At 31.9% G+C, this 24,697-nt stretch overlaps 2 protein-coding genes and 1 long non-coding RNA gene across 5 annotated transcripts in view; 1 reads left to right on the forward strand and 2 right to left on the reverse strand.

Annotated features, from left to right (window-relative positions):
* LOC129976590 (uncharacterized) overlaps positions 1-24,697 on the reverse strand; it is a 466,684-nt gene that overhangs the window by 122,070 nt on the left and 319,917 nt on the right. The gene's annotated exons all lie outside the window — the stretch shown is intronic.
* Positions 4,687-9,376, reverse strand: LOC129976589 (uncharacterized). 2 transcript variants are annotated; one of them, XM_056090230.1, is made up of 2 exons: positions 9,231-9,376; positions 4,687-6,022 (listed from the first exon to the last, which is right to left on the reverse strand). In XM_056090230.1, exons 1-2 carry the CDS (start codon positions 9,304-9,306, stop codon positions 5,364-5,366), a joined length of 735 nt encoding a protein of 244 aa, XP_055946205.1. In that variant the 5' UTR covers positions 9,307-9,376; the 3' UTR covers positions 4,687-5,363. The 2 variants fall into 2 exon arrangements, with proteins under 2 accessions (XP_055946205.1, XP_055946203.1); XM_056090228.1 differs by having other exon boundaries at positions 5,101-6,022; positions 9,198-9,376.
* The window catches only part of LOC129976594 (uncharacterized), a 38,355-nt gene continuing 25,335 nt past the window's right edge, over positions 11,678-24,697 (forward strand). For both annotated transcript variants that reach the window (XR_008785157.1, XR_008785156.1), the window contains exons 1-2: positions 11,678-12,186; positions 14,196-14,429. This is a non-coding gene — a long non-coding RNA (uncharacterized LOC129976594). The remainder of the gene's footprint in view (positions 12,187-14,195; positions 14,430-24,697) is intronic.

Genomic DNA, 24,697 nt, shown 5'->3' on the forward strand with positions numbered 1-24,697 from the left:
AATTTTCTTTCCATTCAAAGAATTTTTTAAGGTGTTGCTCTATAAGACTTTGACTCCCTTCCTTGAAACATTCTTCAGTATATATTTTAAAATAGTGTCGTGTAAGTTCATGCATTTGTTTTTTAGCTACAGCTTTCACAGAATCTTCTAAGACACTGCATATCTTAGAAGATCTTGGATTTCACAATTTTTAACTTATGATTAGAGTAGAGTTTTTCGAAATAATGCTTTAAAAAACCCATTTTTACTTTTTTGTATAATAAAGTATTGTAATCGTCGAAAAATTCGACTTCGGAATTTTGATGAATCTCTAAGTTTTAGACCTCCTTGAATTTGAATAACATATATTTGCTATGTCTGTCTCTCTATAACTCGAAAATACTCTCCACCAGACTATTGAAATTTGGCATATGATTTTTACACCAGATCGATTTCTGTCAATTTTAAGTGGTATCCATCCTGAGGAAATCTGTTCAGCTGTTCGAATATATGTTTACATGAATAACTACAAAGTAGAGAGAAATATATGGGTAAAACATGATACAAAGATTTAACATCTGAAGTGTAGATACTTGTCAAATTTGGAACGAAATCCAGGGGTTGAACATCAACCAGTCTATATTTTCACAAGCATGCAAATACGCTAACTCAAAACCGCGGCGGCCTGGTGGTAAGGTCTCGGCTCTTGAGGCGTAAGGTTTCAGGTTCGAGACCCGATTCCGTCGAAGAACTGTCGTATAAGGGGTCTATTGCACGTTAAATCCGTCAAAGCCAAACCTCCTCCAGCTCAGGTGTCGTCCGCGTCATTTGATCACGGTTCGAAAGGACGAGGTCCGTCCCAAAATAGCCCTAGTGTTGCTTTACAACGGGACGTTAATATAACTAGACTAAACTAAGCGTTAACTCAAAAATGCAACCCCTTAAATATATGCAATTTGATATATAATTTTGTGACTATAAATATAGTTATATATCAAATCCTAATTTCACTGGGAGGCGCGTAAGAAAGTAATTCTATTTTCATGACCTATTGCTAAATGTCAGCGATGAATCACCAAAAGAAATCACCAAATATAACATAATCGATTCAGTAAAAATGCTAGATTCACGTCGAATATCAACATTTCATAACTATTGTTCGCCAACGCTATGCAAGGCATTCGTGGCCTTATCTAAAGCTCATAATTTCATTCCTGGAAGATGAGGGGAAGCATTGCATTGCAAGGCATTCGTGGCCTTATCCAAAGCTCATAACTTCATTCCGGGAAGATGAGAGGAAGGCATTGCATTGCAAGGCATTCGTGGCCTTATCCAAAGTTCATAATTTCATTCCGGGAAGATGAGAGGAAAAGGGAAACATCTTTCTTAGATGGCATACAAGAATGTTTCAGGGAGACTATTTTCATTGGTTTTGAAGAGTTTTATACGGAATAATTAGGTTTAATTTTCTTGAATTTGCAAAGTGGAAAAAAGCAAAATTTTCTCCACTCAGGTCTTAGGAATACTATCCAGTGCAAATATAGATGAAATCAGAATAAAATTTTGAAACGGATAACGAAAACTACTCCGAGATTTATCATTCTTGCAAAATCCATTTTATTAACACGAGGAGAGCATAAGAGCACCTGTTGGAAATAAAATTCACAATGCATTGATGTTAGTCATATAAGTGGCAATTTACTATTTCGTAATGATCTGTTTGGTTCATGATGGTCTCGGAAATAATGATTTAGGAGAAATAGATTATTGTTTGTTTTATTAAAGTGCTTTTCAAAAGACTCAAACAAATTTCTTCATTCAGAATTCAGATGATAACATGATTCATTTTATCATGATTTATAATTCGAGTCCTATTATTTCAATAAACAAAACATTTTATTTAATTAAAGTGATTAAAGTTTGTTTTATTAAAGTTCTTTTCAAAAGACTAGCACAAATTTCTTCATTCAAAATTCAAGAGATAACATGATTCATTTTATCATAATTTGTAATTCGAGTTTTATTATTTAAATAAACAAAACATTTTATTTAATTAAAGTGATTAAAGTTTGTTTTATTAAAGTACTTTTCAAAAGACTCGCATAAATTTCTTCATTCAGAATTCAGATGATAACATGATTCATTTTATCATGATTTATAATTCGAATTCTATTATTTAAATAAACAAAACATTTTATTTAAGTGATTAAAGTTTGTTTTATTAAAGTTCTTTTCGAAAGACGCTCAGAAATTTCTGTATTTAGAATTCAGAAAATAATGTGATTCATTTCACCATAATTTATGATTTGAAGTCTGTTATTTAAATAGACAAAAATTTTATTTAATTGACATTACTCTTAAAATTACATCCAAGTAAATAATTCTGTATTTAACCCTTTAAAGGGCCATTTTTTTCTAGTCATATTATGTTAAAATATTTTTAGGCTTGAAATTAGAATAAGAAAAGGGATTCATTTAGCTTATTAGATAAATTTAATTTGATTAATTAATTAATTTGGTTAACTAATAATTAAGTAACAAATCAAGACACATCATTTTGTCTGAGATAAAGAACTGAAGGATCTAAGTTTCTGACTTACTAAAAAAATGTGTCAGAACTTATGCCAGCCTACATAATTTCATACAATGATTGATAAATTTGGTGGAAAGCACACTGCCCACGGCCCTAGAAAGAGTTAAATTAAAAATCCACAACATTTTTAATATTTTGTTGTAATGCAAAATAACAACGCAACAATTATTTGCATTTCCTTATTATTACTTATGTCTGTATGTAGATTTGTGTATTGACTCACCAATAATATTCCCGGAAAATTTTGAAATTTTCATTTTGTATGTGATTTTTTTCTTCCGTAGTACTCTAATTTCCCTTTTTTATCCTCATGGAAAATGCACAGATTATAGACAGGATCCTTCTTTCATTGTTTTCAACAACGAATATCATACGTTTAAAATATTTGATGAAATGTTGAAAAGGGTTTGCATTTTAATTGAAACAATAAAAACCAACTCTGAAAATTAACCGTAAAAATATACTTAAGAATTCAGAAAAATCTACTAAAAATTTTATTGCAGTGAAATTGGAAAGATTATAAAAACTATTTTCTAAATTGAAATGATTGCGACAAAAGCAATTTTTGTAGCAACATTGCCAGAAACTATTTCGAAAAAAACGGAAAACTCTTAACAAATTTCTAATTATTAAAAACTTTTATTCTGATCATTTTTTTTTTTGAAATTTAGATGAAAATATTTTTTTAATAATAATTTAAACCAACTTGAGCGGTCACTCCAAGATTTGCTCTCATGCTCTCTAATAAATTTACACGCCTTACATGGCATTGGTGAACAATAGTTACGAAAAATTAACTTTTGATGTGAATTTAGCATTTTTATTGAATTTGTCGTGTTATTCTTGGCAAGTTATTTAGAGATTAATCTCTGGAATGTGTTAATAGTATCTAAAAATTGAGATGTGTTTTGAAATTGATCAACCAATTGAAACGAAAATTTGACGCAAAACTGCGCTTGTAGTCACGAAATCCGAGACCAAATTTGCTATATTTAAGTCACTTCGTTTTTGAATTAACCCGTTTGCTTTTTTTTAATGTACAGATCGACAGACAGTCAATCTGTTGTTGGATTTGGCTCAAAATTTGAAAGACGTCAGCACTATAGAAGTTAAATCTGTGTACCGAATTTCATCTATCTAGTTCTCTTCGTTTCATTCGTGATTCGTTTTCGTTATCGTGTTAACTTATATTCAAACAGTCGGACGGACAGACTTAATCTGAACATATTTTACTCAAAATTTGATAGAAATCTAAATTTCTGGTGAAATGCGTGTATACCAAATTTCATCCAATTGGATCAAAGCATTTTTGAACTATAACCGTACTTTATCTAGTCTACATATACGAGAAAGTAGAAATCATACAAAGTCACACATTTCCGATCTCTGAATCAAATAGGTTGTTTTGTTCAAATAGCTTCACTTGTAGAGTGTCAAATAAACAGACAAAAAGTTTTTTTATTTTTTATTATTAGTAGAGATTGTCAGAAAAATGTTATTAGTATCATAATGTTTATTGGAGATTTTTTTTCGTTATGGGCATTTGTTTAAAGAACAACAAATTTTTCTTTAAAAAGGAATTATTTTCGATAATCGATTCCACGCAATTTTACAATATTCATAGTTAGTGAAATGAAATGATATGATGAATTAAGCAGCAATTAATTGGAAAGAAGTAAAGTAATACTCTTGCTTTGTTCACATGAAAGTTTTACGCATCTACAAATCTACAATTAATTTCTATCAGAAAATAAGAGTGTTTTTTTCTATTTCTTAATCTCATTTATCATCTTCAGGAGTGAATAGAAGTACATCCATTTATTTTCTAGATTTGGATTTTGAAGTAACAGATAGTATTGGTTTTTTTTAACATTTTCCTGCTCAAATAGAAATTTATGCATTTTGAAATTTATGTCAATTAAAATGATACTATGCAAAAAAATTTATTCATTTTATTTCATCAACATTTGTCTTCAAATGCTTTTAAAATATGAAACAAATTTGATTTCTATTTTTCAAAAAAAGTTTAGAAAGGATTCAATAATTACATAATTTTGCTAGCTAAATCTAATAATTACTGAGTGCCTTTTGATGACCATATTGATAATATTTATCTAGCTGTGTTATTTATAATAAATAAAAAGGAACAAAGATAACTAAAGGAAAATCAAATCTAATTTCTTATTGGTTAATAACATTTGAAAATTGGCAAATGCAGTCTTGAAAAATCAAATTTGGTGAAACTGGCATTGGTTGTATGTTGGGAAACTGACTGTAATGATTATTTTAAATATGCAACAAACAATTTTTTATTTTTAATGCTTTTTGGTGTAAAATATATTAATGTTTCATTTAAAAAAATGGTTTGAGATTTCGATTCTACTATTTTTAATAGAATCGAAATTTCGAAATTTGTGTTAATATTCTTTCAAAATTTCTATTAATATTGTTGAAAGAAACCATTATTATATATGCACCAATAATGTTCTACAAATAATTAAAAGTTCCAATTTTGTTCCACGTTCCAAAAGCAATTTTTCTTAAGATTTCAATTACAAATATAAAATAGTTTTCTCTTTCATTTAGTTTATAACAAAAGAATATAAAGGAAAAACATCTGTGGAAAAAAAAGTCTTAAAATTTGCATAACATTGCAATTTTAGAAACCATGTATTGAGAGAATTTGTAATAATAAAAAAGCAAACAGTACCTAAGGTGACAAAGTGATTAAGTGAAAAGGAACACATTTATTCTAATAGATATATAAATTAATATATATTATACATAAAAATTAAGATTTATTTGCAGATCTAATCACTTCAGTGGCAAAATACCTTGCTTGCTCTTCAATCGCATTGTTACTGAAATGACCAACTGAATTCATGAAATCAATAAATCCATCTGATAAAGTCAATACTTTAGACTCAGGAGTTCCTTTCTTCAAGTTGCGGTCAGCACTTTCTTTCAAAAATTTGGCATATTCCCTGGCGAGAGAGGAAGCATTAGATGTATTGAGGGCACCTTTGTCGAAAAGATACTTGGCGACAGTATTGGAAAAAATGTCCACTAGTATTGGCGAAGTATATGTGATTATTCTTTCATTTATTGGCGTTGTTGTTATACTGGCTACATGATCAGGATTGCTGTGGACAACTTTACCAGCATTTTCGTATACGTAGTCATACAGCAATCTGCTGAAATTTCCTGGCGACAGGTCTGTAAGATCAAAAATGTCTGGTAATGTGTCCGAGGAATAAACTGCTGAATTTAATTCAGAAACGAATTTTTCGACAGGCAATGGATTTGCGATAGGAGCGATTTGATAGGTGGGATCAATAAGGGAGGAAGGCCCAAATGATGGAAATTGTGCTTGAGAAAAGGAAGCAACCGGTTCAGTGCGAATTTGAAAACTATTTTCATTGTTCAATGGTCCTGAAGAAGTAGAAGCGTCTGAAAAAGATGAAATATTGTTATTTAGGCATTAAAAATAATTCATATTACAAGTTGAACGAAGAGCAGTAAGAGCTAATTGTGATTATTTTACTTAAATCTTGGGTTAACTGTTACAGAACCTATCTCAGTGTTCTAGAGTCCAGTAGAATTGTCATTAAAACCATAAATTTATTCATTGTGGAATTGGCTGCCAAAAATAGAGCTTTATTACTGGATCGAAGAAGAAGAAGAAGAAACATCCGTTCTTCTCGCTGACTTAAAACAACGGAAATGGTCTGCCATTTTTTTTTTTTTTTTTTTGTATACTCAGAAATAAAATTATCATGACAGAGAACGCCTTACATGGTATTGGCGTACAATAGTTACGAAATATATTTTTTGGCTTGAATTTAACATCTTTACTGAATTTATCGCGCCATTCTTGGCGAGTTATTTGGCAATTATTCCCTGGCATCCATTAATAGTACCCAAAAATCAAATTTGCGCTTTAGAAACGTTTTTCTCAACCCACTGAAACCAAAATTCGAAACAACACTGCATTTTAGTCACAAAATTCCATAAAAAATTTGATATATTTAAGTCACTACGTTTTTGAATCATCGCCTTTACATGTTTCTGAACATAAATACCGACAGACAATCAATCCGTTGTTGATTTTGGCTTTAAATTTGACAGGTATCTTCGCTATAGGTAAATGCTAAATTTGTGTACCGAATTTTATCTATCTAGCTCTCTTCGCCTTGTAATTATTGCATTAATTTTTAATCTAAAAGCCGTACAGACGAAATTCCTCTGAATAGATTTTACTCAAAATTTGATAGAAATCTGTAAATTTAGTGTAAAGAACGTATACCAAATTGCAACTGTCTAGCTCAAAGTATTTATGAGTTATCTCTGTCACAAAAAAAGACATAGAAAGAGACATCTTTCTAAAAATGTGTTTTTCGAGCTCAATAAAATCTAAAACAAGGAGATTCGTCAGAATCTTGGGTTCGAATTTTTTGAGGATTGCTAAACTTTCTCCAAACGATATTTACGGGAAAGTTAAAAATTATAAATCTTTTTAAAAAATGAAATTAAATAGTTTGTACATACTGAGAAGACTAACAAAAAAGTTGTCAGTCATTATGGTAATTTGATTAGGTTAGAAGTAAATTTAGAAATATATATATTTTTTATTGAGTGAAATTTACGAATTTCCAATCATGTACATTTTAAGTAAAAGGGAATAACTGATAATAATTTTAGATTTATTTTTATACTAACAGTTGAATAAATCGACCTTTATAATTTATCGTAAAAACAATTTTCTTTGTTGTTGTTTATAATGGCACTTGCCAAGGAAGCAGGTCTAGATTTAACACCGCCAACTAGGGCCAAGAATATGTCTTAGTTACTCACACATCACATTCGCTTGCACAACCCCTTTTCACAGGGGGGCACATTCAGACGTCTCACAGATAGAACAATTGAAGAACAACCATACCAGAGCCGGGACTCGAGCCCAGGACGCGCAGGTCACAAGGAAGACGCGCTACCCCTATGCCAGGACGACGGTACAATTTTCTTTAAAGAAAGTAAACAAAAATTCAAATTCTGTTCCGAACTATCTATTCATTATATTTTAATTTTGCATCGTGTGTATTTTCTTCATCTTACTTGACTTAATCAGGCATTCCATTAAGTGCATAGCAATTTTCACATCATACTATTTAATCAGAGATGGCTATTCTTGGAAGAGTATCATATTAAAGAGAAAGTAATATGTTTGATTTGCAATTATTATCCACAGAAAGCAGTTTTATTAAGTCACTTTCTTGTTTACCTCTTCGTCTGTTTGGTATAAGTTTTGCATTCTGTTTTAAACTAACTCCCTGATGAGCTAGAGGAGACTTGAAATTTTCTATATAGTTCAAAACTGGATGACAATTCAATATTAGTTCGCTTTTTTATCTGTTGGTTCTGTACAAATTCTTCATTGGCTTCAGCTTATCTTGAACTTAGTTTAAAATCAATTGCAAAATTTCTCATGCACACTGGAATAAGAAGGAAATAATTATTTAAATAAAACAAATTAATATACCACCTTCCTGAAATGGATTAAAAGGTTAAAAGAATTTCACCTTACAGATGGTATCGAAAATTTGGGATTATGAATTTTTAAAATTCCAAATCATAAATTTTAAAGACAATCTGCATGGGGATTTCAAGGTAATTTATATGGACGTATAAACTTAAATGTGGCTATAAGAAATAATTTTATGCATTTTAGATAGTTTTTATATAAATTATGTTAAAATTTCTTTATATATAAATAGCGTTGGCAAACCGCGTGAGTGAAATATTTTATGAAACAATGAAACTTGTTCGATTTTTGTAGCAGAAGTATATATCATTCTTAAAATGAATTAATTGTATTTAAAATGAATTTTGAAGAATTTATTAAAATTACATAAGTCAATTCATGGAATATGTTGGTATTAATGAAAAATTAAATTTGATTTTAGAATTTTTTCGTAATAGTATAATGAAAAACGCTGAAATTTCGATTTAGTATTACTTAATTAAAATCTAACGAAAAGTCTAAAAGCTCATTCAATTAAGTATTTTTTTTTCTCAAGAAGTAATTATCTGATAGATTCTGTTTATTTAGGTATAATAGAACAAAAATTTCTGTGTTTAACAATTTTCTAAAACACAGTTTGATGATAGATCCGGCAGTATCATGTTAAAAATAATTGTTATAAATGTATAGAAATAAAAAAATATAAATCTCATATAGCTCGATTTTAAGAACATAATGATATGTTAAAATTTTTAAGGATATTAAAAGCATAAAAAATTGCATGTTAAATTAGATTTAATTTTGCTTAAGAAACACATATTTATCTTTTGTGCATAATACACATATAGTAAAGCTGACTATTTTTAAAAAGTAATATTTCGAAAGCATAATTTGATTTATTTTTAAACCTAATTTAATATTTCGCAAGTCATAATTTAGATACATTTCAAATTTGAAATAGTTCGGCAGATAATGTTTATCCCTTATAACGCTTCTAATTGGTAGGTTCTATCCATTGCATTCTTTGATAATGCACCATTTTTGAACATGAATCGCACTTTTTGTAAACTTTCAAATTTCCTACATCATAAAAATAAACTACCTTACCTGAAAAACCAAAAGAAAACGGATTGGCATTACCGTAGAAATAATTTTGTCCATAAGACATGTGAAAGCATACGCATGCAGCCAAAACTACATACAGTTCCTGTAACATTTTTGGATGAAGTATTAAAATTTCACTGACTAGACCTAAAAATGTGATATATATGAATTGGGACACATTTCCCATTTTACAGCCTTTATATGCGTCTGAAGTGGAGCTATTAATTTTGTGAACACTAGATTCTGAGCAATAATAGCTTTGAAATAGTAGTTATTAATAGGTACTGAATTGGCAGTTGGTTTTTGATAATAAAATGTGTTAAAATGACTACTAAATGCGGCTCATTATTTGAAAAGAGTATCTGACTTTCCCCATTTCAACATTTTATATTTCAAAAATATATTACAACAGAATCAGAAGATTCATGAAAAATAAAAAGAATGTGTATGAAAATTTAATGGGCTCGAAAATGATTTTTCGAAAATGTCTCCACATATGCTACTGGAACTGTTGACAAGATAATTAATTTTATATATAACAAGACATATATGTATGAATATATATATATATATCTACTTGTGTATTTACTATGTCTAGACAAGGATATCGTCCTTACTGTGTCTAGAGAAGGAACTGCTGAAAATGTTTTTGATTTTATATTCATTCAGTATTATAATTCGATTATCGTTTTCAATTTTTTGAGAATAATTATTCGCCCTTTTCTTTATAGTTTAACCCTTTCTAGGGCCGTGGGAAGTATGCTTCCCACCAAATGTATCAATCTTTGTATGAATTTATGTAGGTTGGCATAAGTTCTGACAATTTTTTTTAGAAAGACAGAAACTTAGATGCTCTAGTTCTTTATTTTACACAAAATGATGTGTCTTGATTTGATACTTAATTATTATTTAACGAAATTAATTAATGAATCAAATTACATTTATTTAATAAGCTAAATGAATCCCTTTTCTTATTCTAATATCAAGCCTAAAATTATTTTAACATAATATGACTAGAAAAAAATGGCCCTTTAAAGGGTTAAAATAAGCATGGACAAAACACTTTCATTTATCTGTTTAGGGTACACAAAAAGAAATTTGTGCAACAGATTTTGCTGAATTTTTCCTTTTTTTGGCTACCTAAAATCTGAGTTTTAGGAATTATATATGTAAACCTGAGATAGGCAGAAGAGCTTTAGAATATGGATTTTGTACCAAACAGTAGATTTTTTTATCACATTTTTAACAAAATTCGTTCAGAAGAAATATGTCCTTCCAACTGTGCAAAAACCAGCAAAAAAATTCTTTACAAAACTTTAAGATCTAGATAAATAAAATTTTCTATGTAGCAGCTTCTAAAATACGCATTCTTACAAAGTTTTTTCCAGCTCTGCCAAATGGTTGTCCGTCTGTCAGTCTTCACTTTTGTTCTTGATTACTTAAAAACTCAATGACAAATAAATGAAATTTCTCATTTGATCTTACTACTGCAATAGTAGTTCTGTGGCATTTTTTTGTTTTAACTCACTGAAAAAGTGGCGTCCAAATTTGTATTCAATTTCCTGGTGCTTATAGATTAATTGCTGGCCCTTTTGATCGCCAAAGATTTCCTTCTAATAGGATGCCTCGTAATCATAGTTCGTTATCACAAATACGTTATATTTACTATACTAAGAAATACAGCATGCGTATGGAGAGTTTCTGAAACTACAACTTTAACTACTCTTGTTGTTCACGACTTTGAAAAATTAAATTTGAATTTTTAATCTATTCGTAATGGTATATCCCAAACATACTAATGAAAAACGCTGAAATTTCGATTTAGTATTACTTAATTAAAATCTAACAAAAAGTCTAAAAGCTCATTCAATTAAGTATTTTTTTTCAAGAATTAATTATCTGATATATTCTGTTACTTTAAGTATAATGGAACAAAGAATTCTGTGTGTAACAATTTTCTAAAACACAATGTGGAGATAGATCCTGCATTATAATTCTAAAAATAATTGTTATAAATGTATAGAAATAAAAAATATAAATATCATATAGCTCAATTTAAAGTACATAATGATATGTTAAAATTTTTAAGGATATTAAAAGCACAAAAATAGCATTCTAAATTATATTTATTTTTGCTTAAGAAACACATACTTATCTTTTGTGCATAATACACATATAGTAAAGCTGACTATTTTTAAAAAGTAATATTTCGCAAGCATAATTTGATTTATTTTTAAACGTAATTTAATATTTCGCAAGTCATAATTTAGATACATTTCAAATTTGTAATAGTTCGACAGATAATGTTTATTCCTTATAACGCTTGTAATTGGTAGGTTCTATCCATTGCATTCTTTGATAATGGACCATTTTTGAACATGAATCGCACTTTTTGTAAACTTTCAAATTTCCTACATCATAAAAATAAACTACCTTACCTGAAAAACCAAAAGAAAACGGATTGGCATTACCGTAGAAATAATTTTGTCCATAAGACATGTGAAAGCATACGCATGCAGCCAAAACTACATACAGTTTCTGTAACATTTTTGGATGAAGTATTAAAATTTCACCGACTAGACCTGAAAATGAGATATATATGAATTCGGACAACTTTCTCATTTTACAGCCTTTATATGCGTCTGAAATGGGGCTATTAATTTTGTGAACACTAGATTCTGAACAACAATAGCTTTGAAATAGTAGTTATTAATAGGTACTGAATTGGCAGTTGGTTTTTGATGATAAAGTGTGTTAAAATGACTACTAAATGCGGCTTATTATTTGAAAAGAGTATCTGACTTTCCCCATTTCAACATTTTATATTTCAAAAATATATTACAACAGAATCAGAAGATTGATGAAAAATAAAAAGAATGTGTTCTGGTATAAAAATTTAATGGGCTCGAAAATGATTTTTCGAAAGTGTCTCCACACATGCTACTGGAACTGTTGACAAGATATTTAATTTTATATATAACAAGACATGTCTGTGAGTATGAATATATATATATATATATCTACTTGTGTATTTACTATTGTATTACTACTTGTGTATTTACGTTCTTACTTTTTCTAAAGAAAGAACTGCTGAAAATGTTTTTGATTTTATATTCATTCAGTATTATAATTCGATTATCGTTTTCAATTTTTTGAGAATAATTATTCGCCCTCTTCTTTATAGTTTAACCTTTTCTAGGGCCATAGGAAGTATGCTTCCCACCAAATTGGTCAATCTTTGTATGAATTTATGTAGGTTGGCATAAGTTCTGACAATTTTTTTTAGAAAGACAGAAACTTAAATGCTCTAGTTCTTTATTTTACACAAAATGATGTGTCTTGATTTGATACTTAATTATTATTTAACCAAATTAATTAATGAATCAAATTAAATTTATTTAATAAGCTAAATGAATCCCTTTTCTTATTCTAATATCAAGCCTAAAAATATTTTAACATAATATGACTAGAAAAAAATGGCCCTTTAAAGGGTTAAAATAAGCATGGACAAAACACTTTCATTTATCTATTTAGGGTACACAAAGAGAAATTATTCTAATGTTCAAAAATTTGAGCAATAGATTTTGCTGAATTTTTCCTTTTTTTGGTCACCTAAAATCTGAGTTTTAGGAATTATATATGTAAACCTGAGATAGGCAGAAGAGCTTTACAATATGGATTTTGTACCAAACAGTAGATTTTTATCACATTTTTAACAAAATTCGTTCAGAAGAAGTATGTCTTCCCGATTGTCCAAACCAGCAAAAAAAAATTCTTTACAAAGCTTAAAGATCTAGATAAATAAACTTTTCTCTGTGGCATCTAAAATATGCATTCTTACAAAGTTTTGTCCAGCTCTGTTAAAGGCTTGTCCGTCTGTCAGTCTTCTCTTTTGATCTTCATTACTTAAAAACTCAATGACAAATAAATGAAATTTTTCATTTCATCTTACTACTGCAATAGTACTTGCGTGGCATTTTTTATTTTGTTTTGATTCGCTGAAAAAGTGAGTTCCAAATTGGTATTCATCTTCTTGGTACTTATTGATTAATTTATGGCTAACAATTATCCCTCCCCCCCTGGATCGGCTAACATTTCTAATAGGGTGTCTCGTAATTATAGTTCGCCATCACAAATACCGTTATATTTACTATACTAAGAAATACAGCATACGTACGGAGAGTTTCTGAAACTACAACTTTAACTACTCTTGTTGTTCACGACTTTGCCCAAAGTGCAGACTTTTAATTGGTGGATGGGGGGAGGAGCGCGCTTACACATTTATTAGGAAATTTCTGAGAAAATTTCGGATGAAGTAGTCCCTTTAGTTAATTCATTCTTTTCCTGGCAAATTGAAAGATTCTTTTCGGTATTACACAAGGTTAAGAAACAAGGCTTCACTCACAAGTTTTATTTCTGCACTAATTAGGAATGTGTGTTAAAATAGAAACCATCCGGAAATAATATATTTTTTTATTTTTTCGTCTACCTAATATAGAGAAAGTATAGTAATCACCGCAAGAATTCGCTTGAGATTTTAACGAATATCCTCGATTCAGACACCCCTGGGTGCGAAAAACAAATTTTTGAATAAAGTCTGTCTGAGAAAGATAACTCAAAAACATTTTGATCTCAACGGATGAAATTTGATGTACGGTTTTCATACAAACTTTGTGAATTTCTATCAAATTTTGTACAAAATTGAGGAAGTGTGTTTGTCTGACTGTTTGATTTAACATGACAGCTACAAAACTAAGAGAACTAAAGAGATAAAATTCGAAACATAGAATTAACATTTATATTCCATACACCTTTCAAATTTTGAGTCAAATCCAACGAAGGGTTGGTTGACCGTCTGTCGTCTGCGCCTTCAGAAACATGTAAGCGTGATAGCTCAAATATTTATTTAGTATGGAGTTTTGTGCCTACAATTTTAACCCTTTTCAAATTTTTTTTCATTTGTTTAAAAAAACTATTCTAAAATACAAATTTGATTTTCAGATACGACTAACTGCATGCCATCGATTGATATATGAATAAATTGCCAAGGATTGCACTATAGATTAGGTAAAAATGCTAAATTCACCCCAAAGGTTAATATTTCGTAACTATTGTACGCCAATGCCATGCGTGACGTTCTCTGGGATATCACTTTCATTAGAGATTAGGCGAGAAAATTTTGGGAAGAGACCTCCTGCTGTTCATTGCATTGATTATTAATCAAATATTCCTCAGGTAAGTTCAAAGATTTTCATTATTGTGCGTGCATCTTTATGAGAAGTTTTACTTCTTCATTGACTTGACAAGAGATCAAAAGATAATATATAAATAAAATGCTTTTCTAGATTTGAGTTTGTAGAGGATTGTTATGAGCGAAGATAGAACCTGGGACCCTGTGGTTCGCAGCCCAGTAACAAGACAAAAGTAATTGCCCGTGTTTCGTAGCTGTTATCTGACTTATAAGCTTTTCACCACAGTACTCTCCCTCCAGTGAGTCGAAGGTGAGACGAGCGATATGGCTGTTGAGTGGTGATGTATCAACTGTTCAGGTTAATGCGCCTGTACCCATTTGAGTAGCGCCAAGCGTTATGGCGAGCGTGTGTGGGTGAGTGGTTGCTGTTGCGCGAAGTGAGCCTGTTGGCTTTGTGTTGCTGCGTCAAGTGAGTCTGACGACTTTGGTTGCTGCGAGTAGATGACGCCACAACAGCTGTACGTAGGTTGAAGGTTCATCGTCCGAGGTCACCAATGTGGCTGATTGTTATGGGCGAGGATAGAACCTGGGCTATTGTGGTTCGCAGCTCAGTAACAATACCACAAGACAAAAGCAAGTGCCCGTGTTTCGTAGCTGTTATCTGACTTATAAGCTCTTCACCACAGAGTATTAAAACTTAAAAAAAAGTGGTAGTAGTCTCTTTAAACCTTCTCGCATACTCGCTAATAAACTTGTCATATAAGAGAATGCTTTACAGGGCATTGGCGTGCAATAGTTACAAAATATTAACTTACATCGTGCATTTAGCATTTTTACTGAATCTATCTTTAGCGAGTTATTTGGAGACTAATCCCTGGCATGCGGATAATAGTGTCCGAATCAAATTTCTGTTTTAGAGGCTTTTCGCCAAAACCGATTGAAATAAAAAAATTTAAGACAGAACTGCACTTGTAGTCACAAAATCACATACCATATATGATATATTTAAATGATTGCATCGATGAGTTACATCGATCGCATTTACAGGTTTCTGAAATTACAGACCAACAGACGGTCAACCCCTCATTGGATTTAGTTCAAACTTTAATACACTTATGCATTTAACCCCCGGGGGGCACCTCGAAATGAGGATGAGAGGCTTCCGGCATGGTGGTTGGATCTCGTCACCCTGAAGGGTACACAAATAGGTGGGGGATCTGACTTCTCCCATCAATGACGTGACGTACTTCCTTCGGGGAGGGTTGTACCATGGCCGGTGATGGCACTTAGGACACAACCACAGTTCCAGCCAGTGTTGCTGTTGCGGCAGTCCAGTCAATCAGTTTTATGTTTTAAATCCGTGTGCCTTCGTGGCGGGTCGGATAGTCAGATGGCTGACTACACTATGCATTTTAAGTGTGTGTGCCTAATTTTATCCATCTAGTTGTTTTCGTTTTGCAGTTATCGTGCTAACTTATATTTGAACAGCTGGACAGACGGATTTCCACAGAATAGATTTTACTTAAAATTGATAGAAATATTCAAATTTGATGTAAAGACTATGAGCCAAATTTCAACCGTCTAGCTCGAATCCTTTCCGAGTTACCTTTATCATATAGAAACAGACGGGAATTGTCCAAAAATGTATTTTTATAACTCAGTTGCAGATTCATTAAAATCTCGAATTCAAATTTTTTGACAATTACTATATTTTCTTTACACTAATTAAAAAGTAAAAAGTAAGTTCTTACATATAGAATACGGTGAACGTCACATGCGATTAAAGTAATGAAAACAATATCTTAAATATTTTTTAATGAACTTCCTCATACTTTATATGTATATGCATAGTTACTTTACTTTGAATATTGCCATCATAAGTAAAATTCATTATTTAAAGCGGATGGATAACTATATGAAATTCCTAAAATAATGAATCATTATCCATAAAAGAAGCATAATCGGTACTCTTAGATGACACTGCTTCTAAGTGATAGGAAAATAAAGTAATCCTTCGCCAAACTAATCATTAATCTTCAAAAATATCTGACACGCCATCTCGTCGCGATAGTTGAACGTCAATTTAGGGGACAAAATGAGTTCAGGAGTCAAAAAGTAGTTGATCCATCTAACAAAGCATCAGATCGCAAGCAATTATGGAACTTATAATGTGTCTTAATTCCTTCCAGATGGGGCACTCATGAATTTTCCGTTAGGATCTTCCTAATTAAAATTCGCCATTAATCTTCTCAAAAATGGAACTCCAGCCAGGGCAGCTCGCTGATTTTTATTTTATAGCGAAAACGCATTCTTTAAGTAAAGAAATGACTTAAGATGGGCGCAGTAATAAATGGAATTATCACTTTACTTAGGTTATTATGAATATACAGCGAAAATATTTTTTGGCTATAAAATCAAATATTCAGCGTTTGTGTTAGTAATTATATTTCTAAAAATATCAATTAATCAGTGAATACCTAATTTACTTTCAGTATATAAAATATACGAAAATTAAAACGAAAAATTCAATCTCAAGAGTTTAAAGAGTTCACATTTCAGACCAGTCTGAGCTTATAAAACACGTGTTTTAGTTTCTCGTATACGTAGTGTATAGAAATATAATAATCGACGAAAAAGTCGAATATGAGATTTCCAAGTATCTCCACGTTTTAAACCTCCCTAAGTTTAAAAAAAAAAAAAAAAAAAAAAAAAAAAAAAAATTGAAAACGGTCATCTATCTCTCTGTCTGCCTGTGACAAAGGTGATTCAAAAACGCTTTGAGTATGTGTATCAACTTTGAGTATATGTTTTTACATCAAATTTATAAGTTTCTATCAAATTTTAAACGAAATCTGTCCAGATGAATTCTGTCTGTACGTCTTTTCGAATATAAGTTAACATGATAACTATAAAAGGATGACATCCAGATAGATAAAATTCGGTAGACATATTTAACATCTATTGAATAAATATCTGTCCATTTCTCAGCCAAATCCAATTAGAGGTTGACCATCTATTGACTTGTACGTTCAGAAATATGTAAACCTGACAACTGAAAAACGCCACGACTTAAGTTTAGAATTGAAGTTTGTGATAAAAAGGTGTTTTTTTTATATCAAATTTTAATTTCTATCGATTTGGTTAAATGCCTCTAAAATACGAATTTGATTTTCGGATACTATCAAATACATTCCAGGGATTAATCGCCAAGGATAAGATGTTATATTCTAAAAAAATGCTAAATTCATGCCAAAGGCTAATGTTTTGTATCTATTTTACTCCAGTTCCATACAAGCCTTTTACTAGGATAAGACCCTTATTAGGGCCGGTATAGCATGGTTGGTAGGGGCGTTGGATTCGTGTCCTTTGGGTTGCGAGTTCTAACCCCTCCGGCCGATGACTCTCCGTATGTGTGGTGGCTGGCTCGCGTATAAATCTGTTGTGGCTACAAAGACCTCCATGTCGAGAGTAATACCGTTGGGGGTACTGGATCAGGGGTGATCGTTCTCTTATTCAGGTCTAAATTTCGATCTGTGAATGAAATGAATGAATGAAGTCCACCCCGTAACAGGAGTTTTGACATATGTGTAGCTATATCGTACTCTTGGCCCTAGATGGCGATACTAAAAAAACAAAAGACGCTAAACCTTGGCAAAAAGTCACTGGCTTCTAAAGTCAGTGGGCTTGTATATGACAAGTGCCATAAGAAACAACAACAGTCCTTTATTAGAGAGTTTGCGAGAAAATTTTGGGAAGACCCCTCCTAATGGTTTGGATTATGTCTCTCTGTTTGTGAATGCAATAACTCATTAAGTACATTGATCTAAAGCGATGTAATACCAAATTCGTGGATTTCTATCAAAATTTGGACGAAAGGAAGTCTTTTGTATGAATGTATTTTAATGCGGCTGCTCATAAACGTAAATCTCTGTTACTCCATATTACTACTATCATAGGGTTGAACGCCCATCCATCTTATAATGCTAAATTTCATATGTATGTGAACACAATAGCTCAAAAAATAAATAAAATTTTATATGCGGTTTTGTAGCCAAAATTATAGACATGTTTTTAATTTAGGATCTAATTGATAGAAATACCGCTGGTGTGGTGTGGAGAGGGGGGTGCCAGCTCAGGTGTCATCCTCGTCATCTGACCGCGGTTCAAAATTTCGAGGTCCGTCCCAAAATAGCCCTAGTGTTGCTTCAAACGGGACGTTAATATAACCAAACCTAATTGATAGAAAGAAATGCTTCCAATAATGCAAGCATACTCATAGGGAGAAACCACTCACGTTCGCGAGCTACCGTGATCTTCAAAGGTTTACCGCATCTCCCGTACCTTGCCTTCAATCTCTATATATGCTCAGTGAATACAAAAGAAGATATAAATGAAAACGGTTCAATTGCCATTCCAACAAAGAAATATATAATTAAAAATTATGCACAAAAATGTTTTTTTAGAAAATTTGCCAAAATTCAGAAATATTTCAAATACAAAAAAATTGATATCTATAAAGATATATATTTTTTTAAATTGAGTAGTGTGAAATTTAATTATGTGGTATAATAATTTCAACATTTTTTATGAAAACTTTACAAATTTTTTAATTCATTTTTAATTATTTAATATTTCAAAAGAATCACTCTTAAGTTCACATGCCCATTCTCCAAAGTACATATGGGCCAATTTCGGAAATTGTAGATGGATTGGTCTCTGCTGTATAGCACAAAGACACACATTCTGTTTTATTATTAGCAGAAATTATATATCTTCTTAATATGGTTTTCTTCACATATCCGAGAAAGGTGTCACATGATGATCTGGTTTCAATTTTCTAATATTAACATCATTCGTGATACTTTAATGTGAAATATCTATACTTATAATAAAGCTCAATGTGTGTGTGTGTTGGCGCTCTACAGGCCAGGTCATTTGACATACAGCTATCAAATTTGGTACATGTATACCTTAGAGGTCGGCAATGTGCACCTGGGGGTCCCTTTTTTGAAATTTTAATTAGAATTTTAATTATTAATTAAAAACTAACTTTCCCGCCAAAACAATCTTCCATTTTCTCCACCGCCAAATGAGTAAGGCTTCAATTTTTTTTTCTCCCAACAGTAATGAGGCTAGGGTTAACATTTTTCGGCGGATTATTTCAAACAATTCTGTTTATTTTCTTAATGTTTTATGCATTTAAAATTAAACATTGTTAATTAATCCATGTTTCAGATTCATTCTGAAGTACTTTTGAATTAAAATAACACAGAATAAAGGAAATTAAAAATGTATAATCTGCATAGCGTTACCCCAACTGGCGTAGAAAAATTCACGCATTTGCGTTACCGGAGCTGGAGAAGAAAATTCACGCATGCGCATTCTGATTGTTGCTATGACAACCGTTATCAACGGATGATTTAAATTATTTTTAGGTTAGTTGCATGCTTTTGTAATTAAATTGTATTTATGTTAGTTATTAATTTTTTTTGTATACGCTTATAGTTTTAAGTACATCGTTTTTTAAATAGTTTTTTAAACCTGTTTTCGACCGATTATTTTAAACGATTCATTTTATTTTCTTAAAGTTTGATGCATTTAAAATTAAACATTGTTAATGAATCGATCTGTTCATGATGAATCTGAGAAAATTTTGTTGTCAAATTCTTGAGATATTACATAACTTAAGAAAGATATTCCTTAGTGCCCATAAAGTTTAAACGCTCAGTGACTCTATTATCAGTAATCATATTATTAAAAAAAATGTTTTGTTTCAGTAAAAAATATTGTTATATTAATTGCAGTTTAGTCATTTCCATTTTAATTTTAAGCTTAATTTCTACCGGAACTAACAGAAAATTAGAGAGATACATATTATGTTCTGGCTGAAGGACTTTATATTATTATGAGTGAATTACATGACTATCAAAATTCTAAGCTTTAAAATATTTGATGAAGAAGCTATTAAAGTAGGAATTACATAAAATATTTAATTATTAAAATTTTAACGAGCATTAAGATTGGCGAACCGGCTGGTCGCCAAAGGCGGCTAGTGTTTTATAATTAGAGATTATGACAGTAAAGAAAAATCAAAAGGCGGTGAATTGCTATTATGATTCATAGTTAACTACCATTGGTAAAACCTTTATCCGATAAAATCAATCCTTGTTAAGTGCGAAAAGACTATTTTATTAAAAGAAACTTAAATCTCTTATCTTAATTTTAAATTAGTAAATTAAACAATAATTTTTCTTTATGTATATTTGACTTGACTGAAAAAGTAATTACATGCCAAATTTGATATTTTGTATGACCAATAACCAATAAGCAGGATTTCTCTTTTTTTGGTTTCCAGTAATAAATTATCACTTAAAAATAAGTATCTTTTTACTTTTCTTCGTTAGCTTTATAACAGATATTTGACCCCCATGGTTTATATGGTTAATTTGGTAGTTTATTTCAATGTGACTCCTTTCTTGATCCAAAAACTGGCTACGTGACAAATTTGGAAGTTGACCTCATGACCTCAAAATTGACCTCATGACAAATAAAAAAGATTTTCTACTCTTTAGCTTTCTAATCATAAAATATTATTTAATTAATATCAGTTTCTTTGTTAGCTTGGACGCAATTATTAACCCCATGATCAATATAAATATTTTTTAATTTGGACGACTCTATTTTACTTATATGTGTTCGAACCAAAAGTCAATTATAAGCCTAATTTGGCTGTTTGTATAATTCCATGACTAATAAAGTTTCTGGTATTTTATATGACTTATAACAGAATTTCTCTTCTTAAGCTTTCTTTTAATAACTATTATTCAATCAATAAATATCGCTTAAATTCCTTCGTTATCTTCACAAAAATTATGGATCCCATGACTATTACAGTTTGTTGGGTAGTTGGCAAAAAAATTTGTAGGACTCCATTCTTGATCCAAAAAATAACTACCTGCAAAATTTGGAACTCCATGACCAATAAATTTTTTTTTGCCTCTTTAGCTTTCTAATAATAAAATATCACTTAATTAATACCAATTTCTTTGCTAGCTTGACAGCAATGCTAATATAATTACGAATCACCTTGACCCAGGTCCAATGTAATTAGTTTTTAATTTGGACTATTACATTTTGAATCAGTAATTTTACTTATATGTGCTTGACCTAAAAGTCAATTATCTGCCAAATTTGTCTGTTTGTATAATCCCACGACCTATATGGTTTATTTGGTAGTTTATATGACTAATGATAGCAAGCAAAATTTCTCTTTTTATAGTTTTCTTTTAATAACTATTATTCAATCAATAAATACCATTTAAATTTCTTCTTTACCTTTACACCAATCATTGACCCTATGACTAATATTAATTTGTTTGTTAGTTGACCCGATATTTATATATGATTCCATTCGAAAAACAGTCTGGTTCAAGCGCATGCGCCTTGGATCAGCTTTTACTGCTCCAATTCACAGAGGCGACTTTCCCGCTTTTAAAACTTTTATTTCCTTCTCATATTAAAATCTGAAAAATGTCATTCCAGGGATTATGGGACGGAGATGAAAAAGACCGTAGGATTATTGTTCTAAAGGCGCCGGGGCTTAGGGCCTTTTAAAAGGGATAATCTCGCGACGAAATATTTTTCTCAAACAGAAACTTTCGCGAGGGAGGAAGTTTTAAATCCAATCACAAACAGTAGAGGATTAGTAAGAGGGCTTCAGGAAATATTTGAGCGATGTTTCCTAAAGTGGCTTGTCGATTGTAATTCGAATTTTATCTCTGTAAGCTAAAATTTAACAAAGGAACGAAAAGGATTAAGCTTCGTATTTTTATTATTTGGAGTCTGAAAAAAAAAACTTAAAATTTTGGAATTGCAGCTTTTTAATTTGATAATTTTTTGTGGACTGTCTTATTATTTATAAAACGTTTTGTGCGGTATACATAATCAATTAATTGTTGAGAATGCATTCAAGGCAAATCATAAATTTGGCATGTAGTTACACTTAACACCATTCTTCCGTTTCTAGAACGCATATGGCCCTTTTCCGGTTTGGTACAGATGTAGGTGGACTAAATGTTTTACTACAGTGAATTGGAAAGAAGCATACAAATGACAAAAATAAGAGTACTTACAACATAACAAAAAAAATGAAGAAAAACTAAAATGAAATTATCTGGAGTCCAAGAAAACTGGATGAATGAATATGGTAACATAAAGTATGAGTGAAAAATTAAAACAATTATTAAACATTAACTTCTTCTTGTGTAGAGCCGACCACCCGCCTTCACTGAAAGAAGCAATATCTACAAGATTTGTTGTGGCCGACTTAAAAAAAGAGAGAGATTAGAGAAGGTTTAATAATATACCATGAAAAAACGAGGGGAGGGGGTATTAAAATATTGCACGACAAAATTCATAGGGTGAATCGAATTGGAATAATTATCAATGATCAATCAGGAATTTAATCATGTTTATGAATTTTTTGATGGTGTATTATTAAGGATTCTCTTGTATCAAAAACTTTCTTATGAAGTTGAAGGTTTTCTGAGGTTCCATGAAAGGGTTAAAGGACAGGATGTCGCAAAGTGGGTGAGATCGCCGGCTTCTCCAAACGGCCTTCTCCGGCCGGATGGAGCAAAAGTCATCCTTTAATAAGTGGAACCGGGGAAGAAAAGAAGGGCAGACAGGATTTCGTCACGAGTTCAGGAGAATGGTTGCAATTTTATTGTTTTGATGACTTTATAGGCAGAATGGCTAGTGTCCTTATTATCCTACAAGTTTTGCCATTTCCATATAAATATCTTCTGGCACTGAGGTTTAGGTGCACATTACTGAGGTATAAGATGGCACTGCGATTTTGGTGCACACTGGTACTGAGGTATAAGATGGCAAAGGGCTTTTGGTGCAGACTGGTACTGAGGTATTAGATGGCACTGGGGTTTTGGTGCAGACTGGTACTGAGGTATAAGAGGGCACTGGGGTTTTGGTGCACACTGGTACTGAGGTATGAGATGGCACTGGGGTTTTGTTCTGTTTTGGTGCACACTGGTACTGAGGTATAAGATGGCACTGGGGTTTTGATGCACACTGGTACTGAGGTATAAGATGGCATTGGGGTTTTGATGCACACTGGTACTGAGGTATAAGATGGAGCTGGGGTTTTGGTGCACACTGGTAAAGAGGTATGAGAAGGCATTGGGGTTTTGGTGCAGACTGGTACTGAGGTATGAGATGGAGCTGGGGTTTTGGTGCACACTGGTACTGAGGTATAAGAGGGCATTGGGGTTTTGGTGCACACTGGTACTGAGGTATGAGATGGAGCTGGGGTTTTGATGCACACTGGTACCGAGGTATAAGAGGGCACTGGGGTTTTGGTGCACACTGGTACTGAGATATAAGATGGCAAAGGGCTTTTGGTGCAGACTGGTAATGAGGTATTAGATGGCACTGGGGTTTTGGTGCACACTGGTACTGAGGTATAAGATGGCACTGGGGTTTTGGTGCACACTGGTACTGAGGTATAAGATGGCACTGGGGTTTTGGTGCACACTGGTACTGAGGTATAAGATGGCACTGGGATTTTGGTGCACACTGGTACTGAGGTATAAGATGGCACTGGGGTTTTGGTGCACACTGGTACTGAGGTATAAGATGGCACTGGGGTTTTGGTGCACACTGGTACTGAGGTATAAGATGGAGCTGGGGTTTTGGTGCACACTGGTACTGAGGTATAAGATGGCACTGGGGTTTTGGTGCACACTGGTACTGAGGTATAAGATGGCACTGGGGTTTTGGTGCACACTGGTACTGAGGTATAAGATGGCACTGGGGTTTTGGTGCACACTGGTACTGAGGTATAAGATGGCACTGGGGTTTTGGTGCACACTGGTACTGAGGTATAAGATGGAGCTGGGGTTTTGGTGCACACTGGTACTGAGGTATAAGATGGAGCTGGGGTTTTGGTGCACACTGGTACTGAGGTATAAGATGGAGCTGGGGTTTTGGTGCACACTGGTAATGAGGTATAAGATGGCACTGGGGCTTTGGAACTTCAACTTAAAAGTTAGATTGATAAAATTCAGTACACAGATTTAACCTGTATAGTGAAAACACCTGGCAAATTTTGAGCCAAATGCAATTACGGATGGATTGTTTGTCGGTCTGTAATACTGGAAATAAATAAGCGCGAAAACTTAAACAAAGCAATGACTTAAATATATCAAATTTGGTATGGGAATTTGTGACTACAACTGCAGTTTTATGTCAATTTTTAATTATTCTGTTGAAAAAAAGAAAAACATATCTAAAACAC

Source organism: Argiope bruennichi, chromosome 7, assembly GCF_947563725.1.
Source record: "Argiope bruennichi chromosome 7, qqArgBrue1.1, whole genome shotgun sequence".
Taxonomy (NCBI): Eukaryota; Metazoa; Arthropoda; class Arachnida; order Araneae; family Araneidae; genus Argiope; species Argiope bruennichi.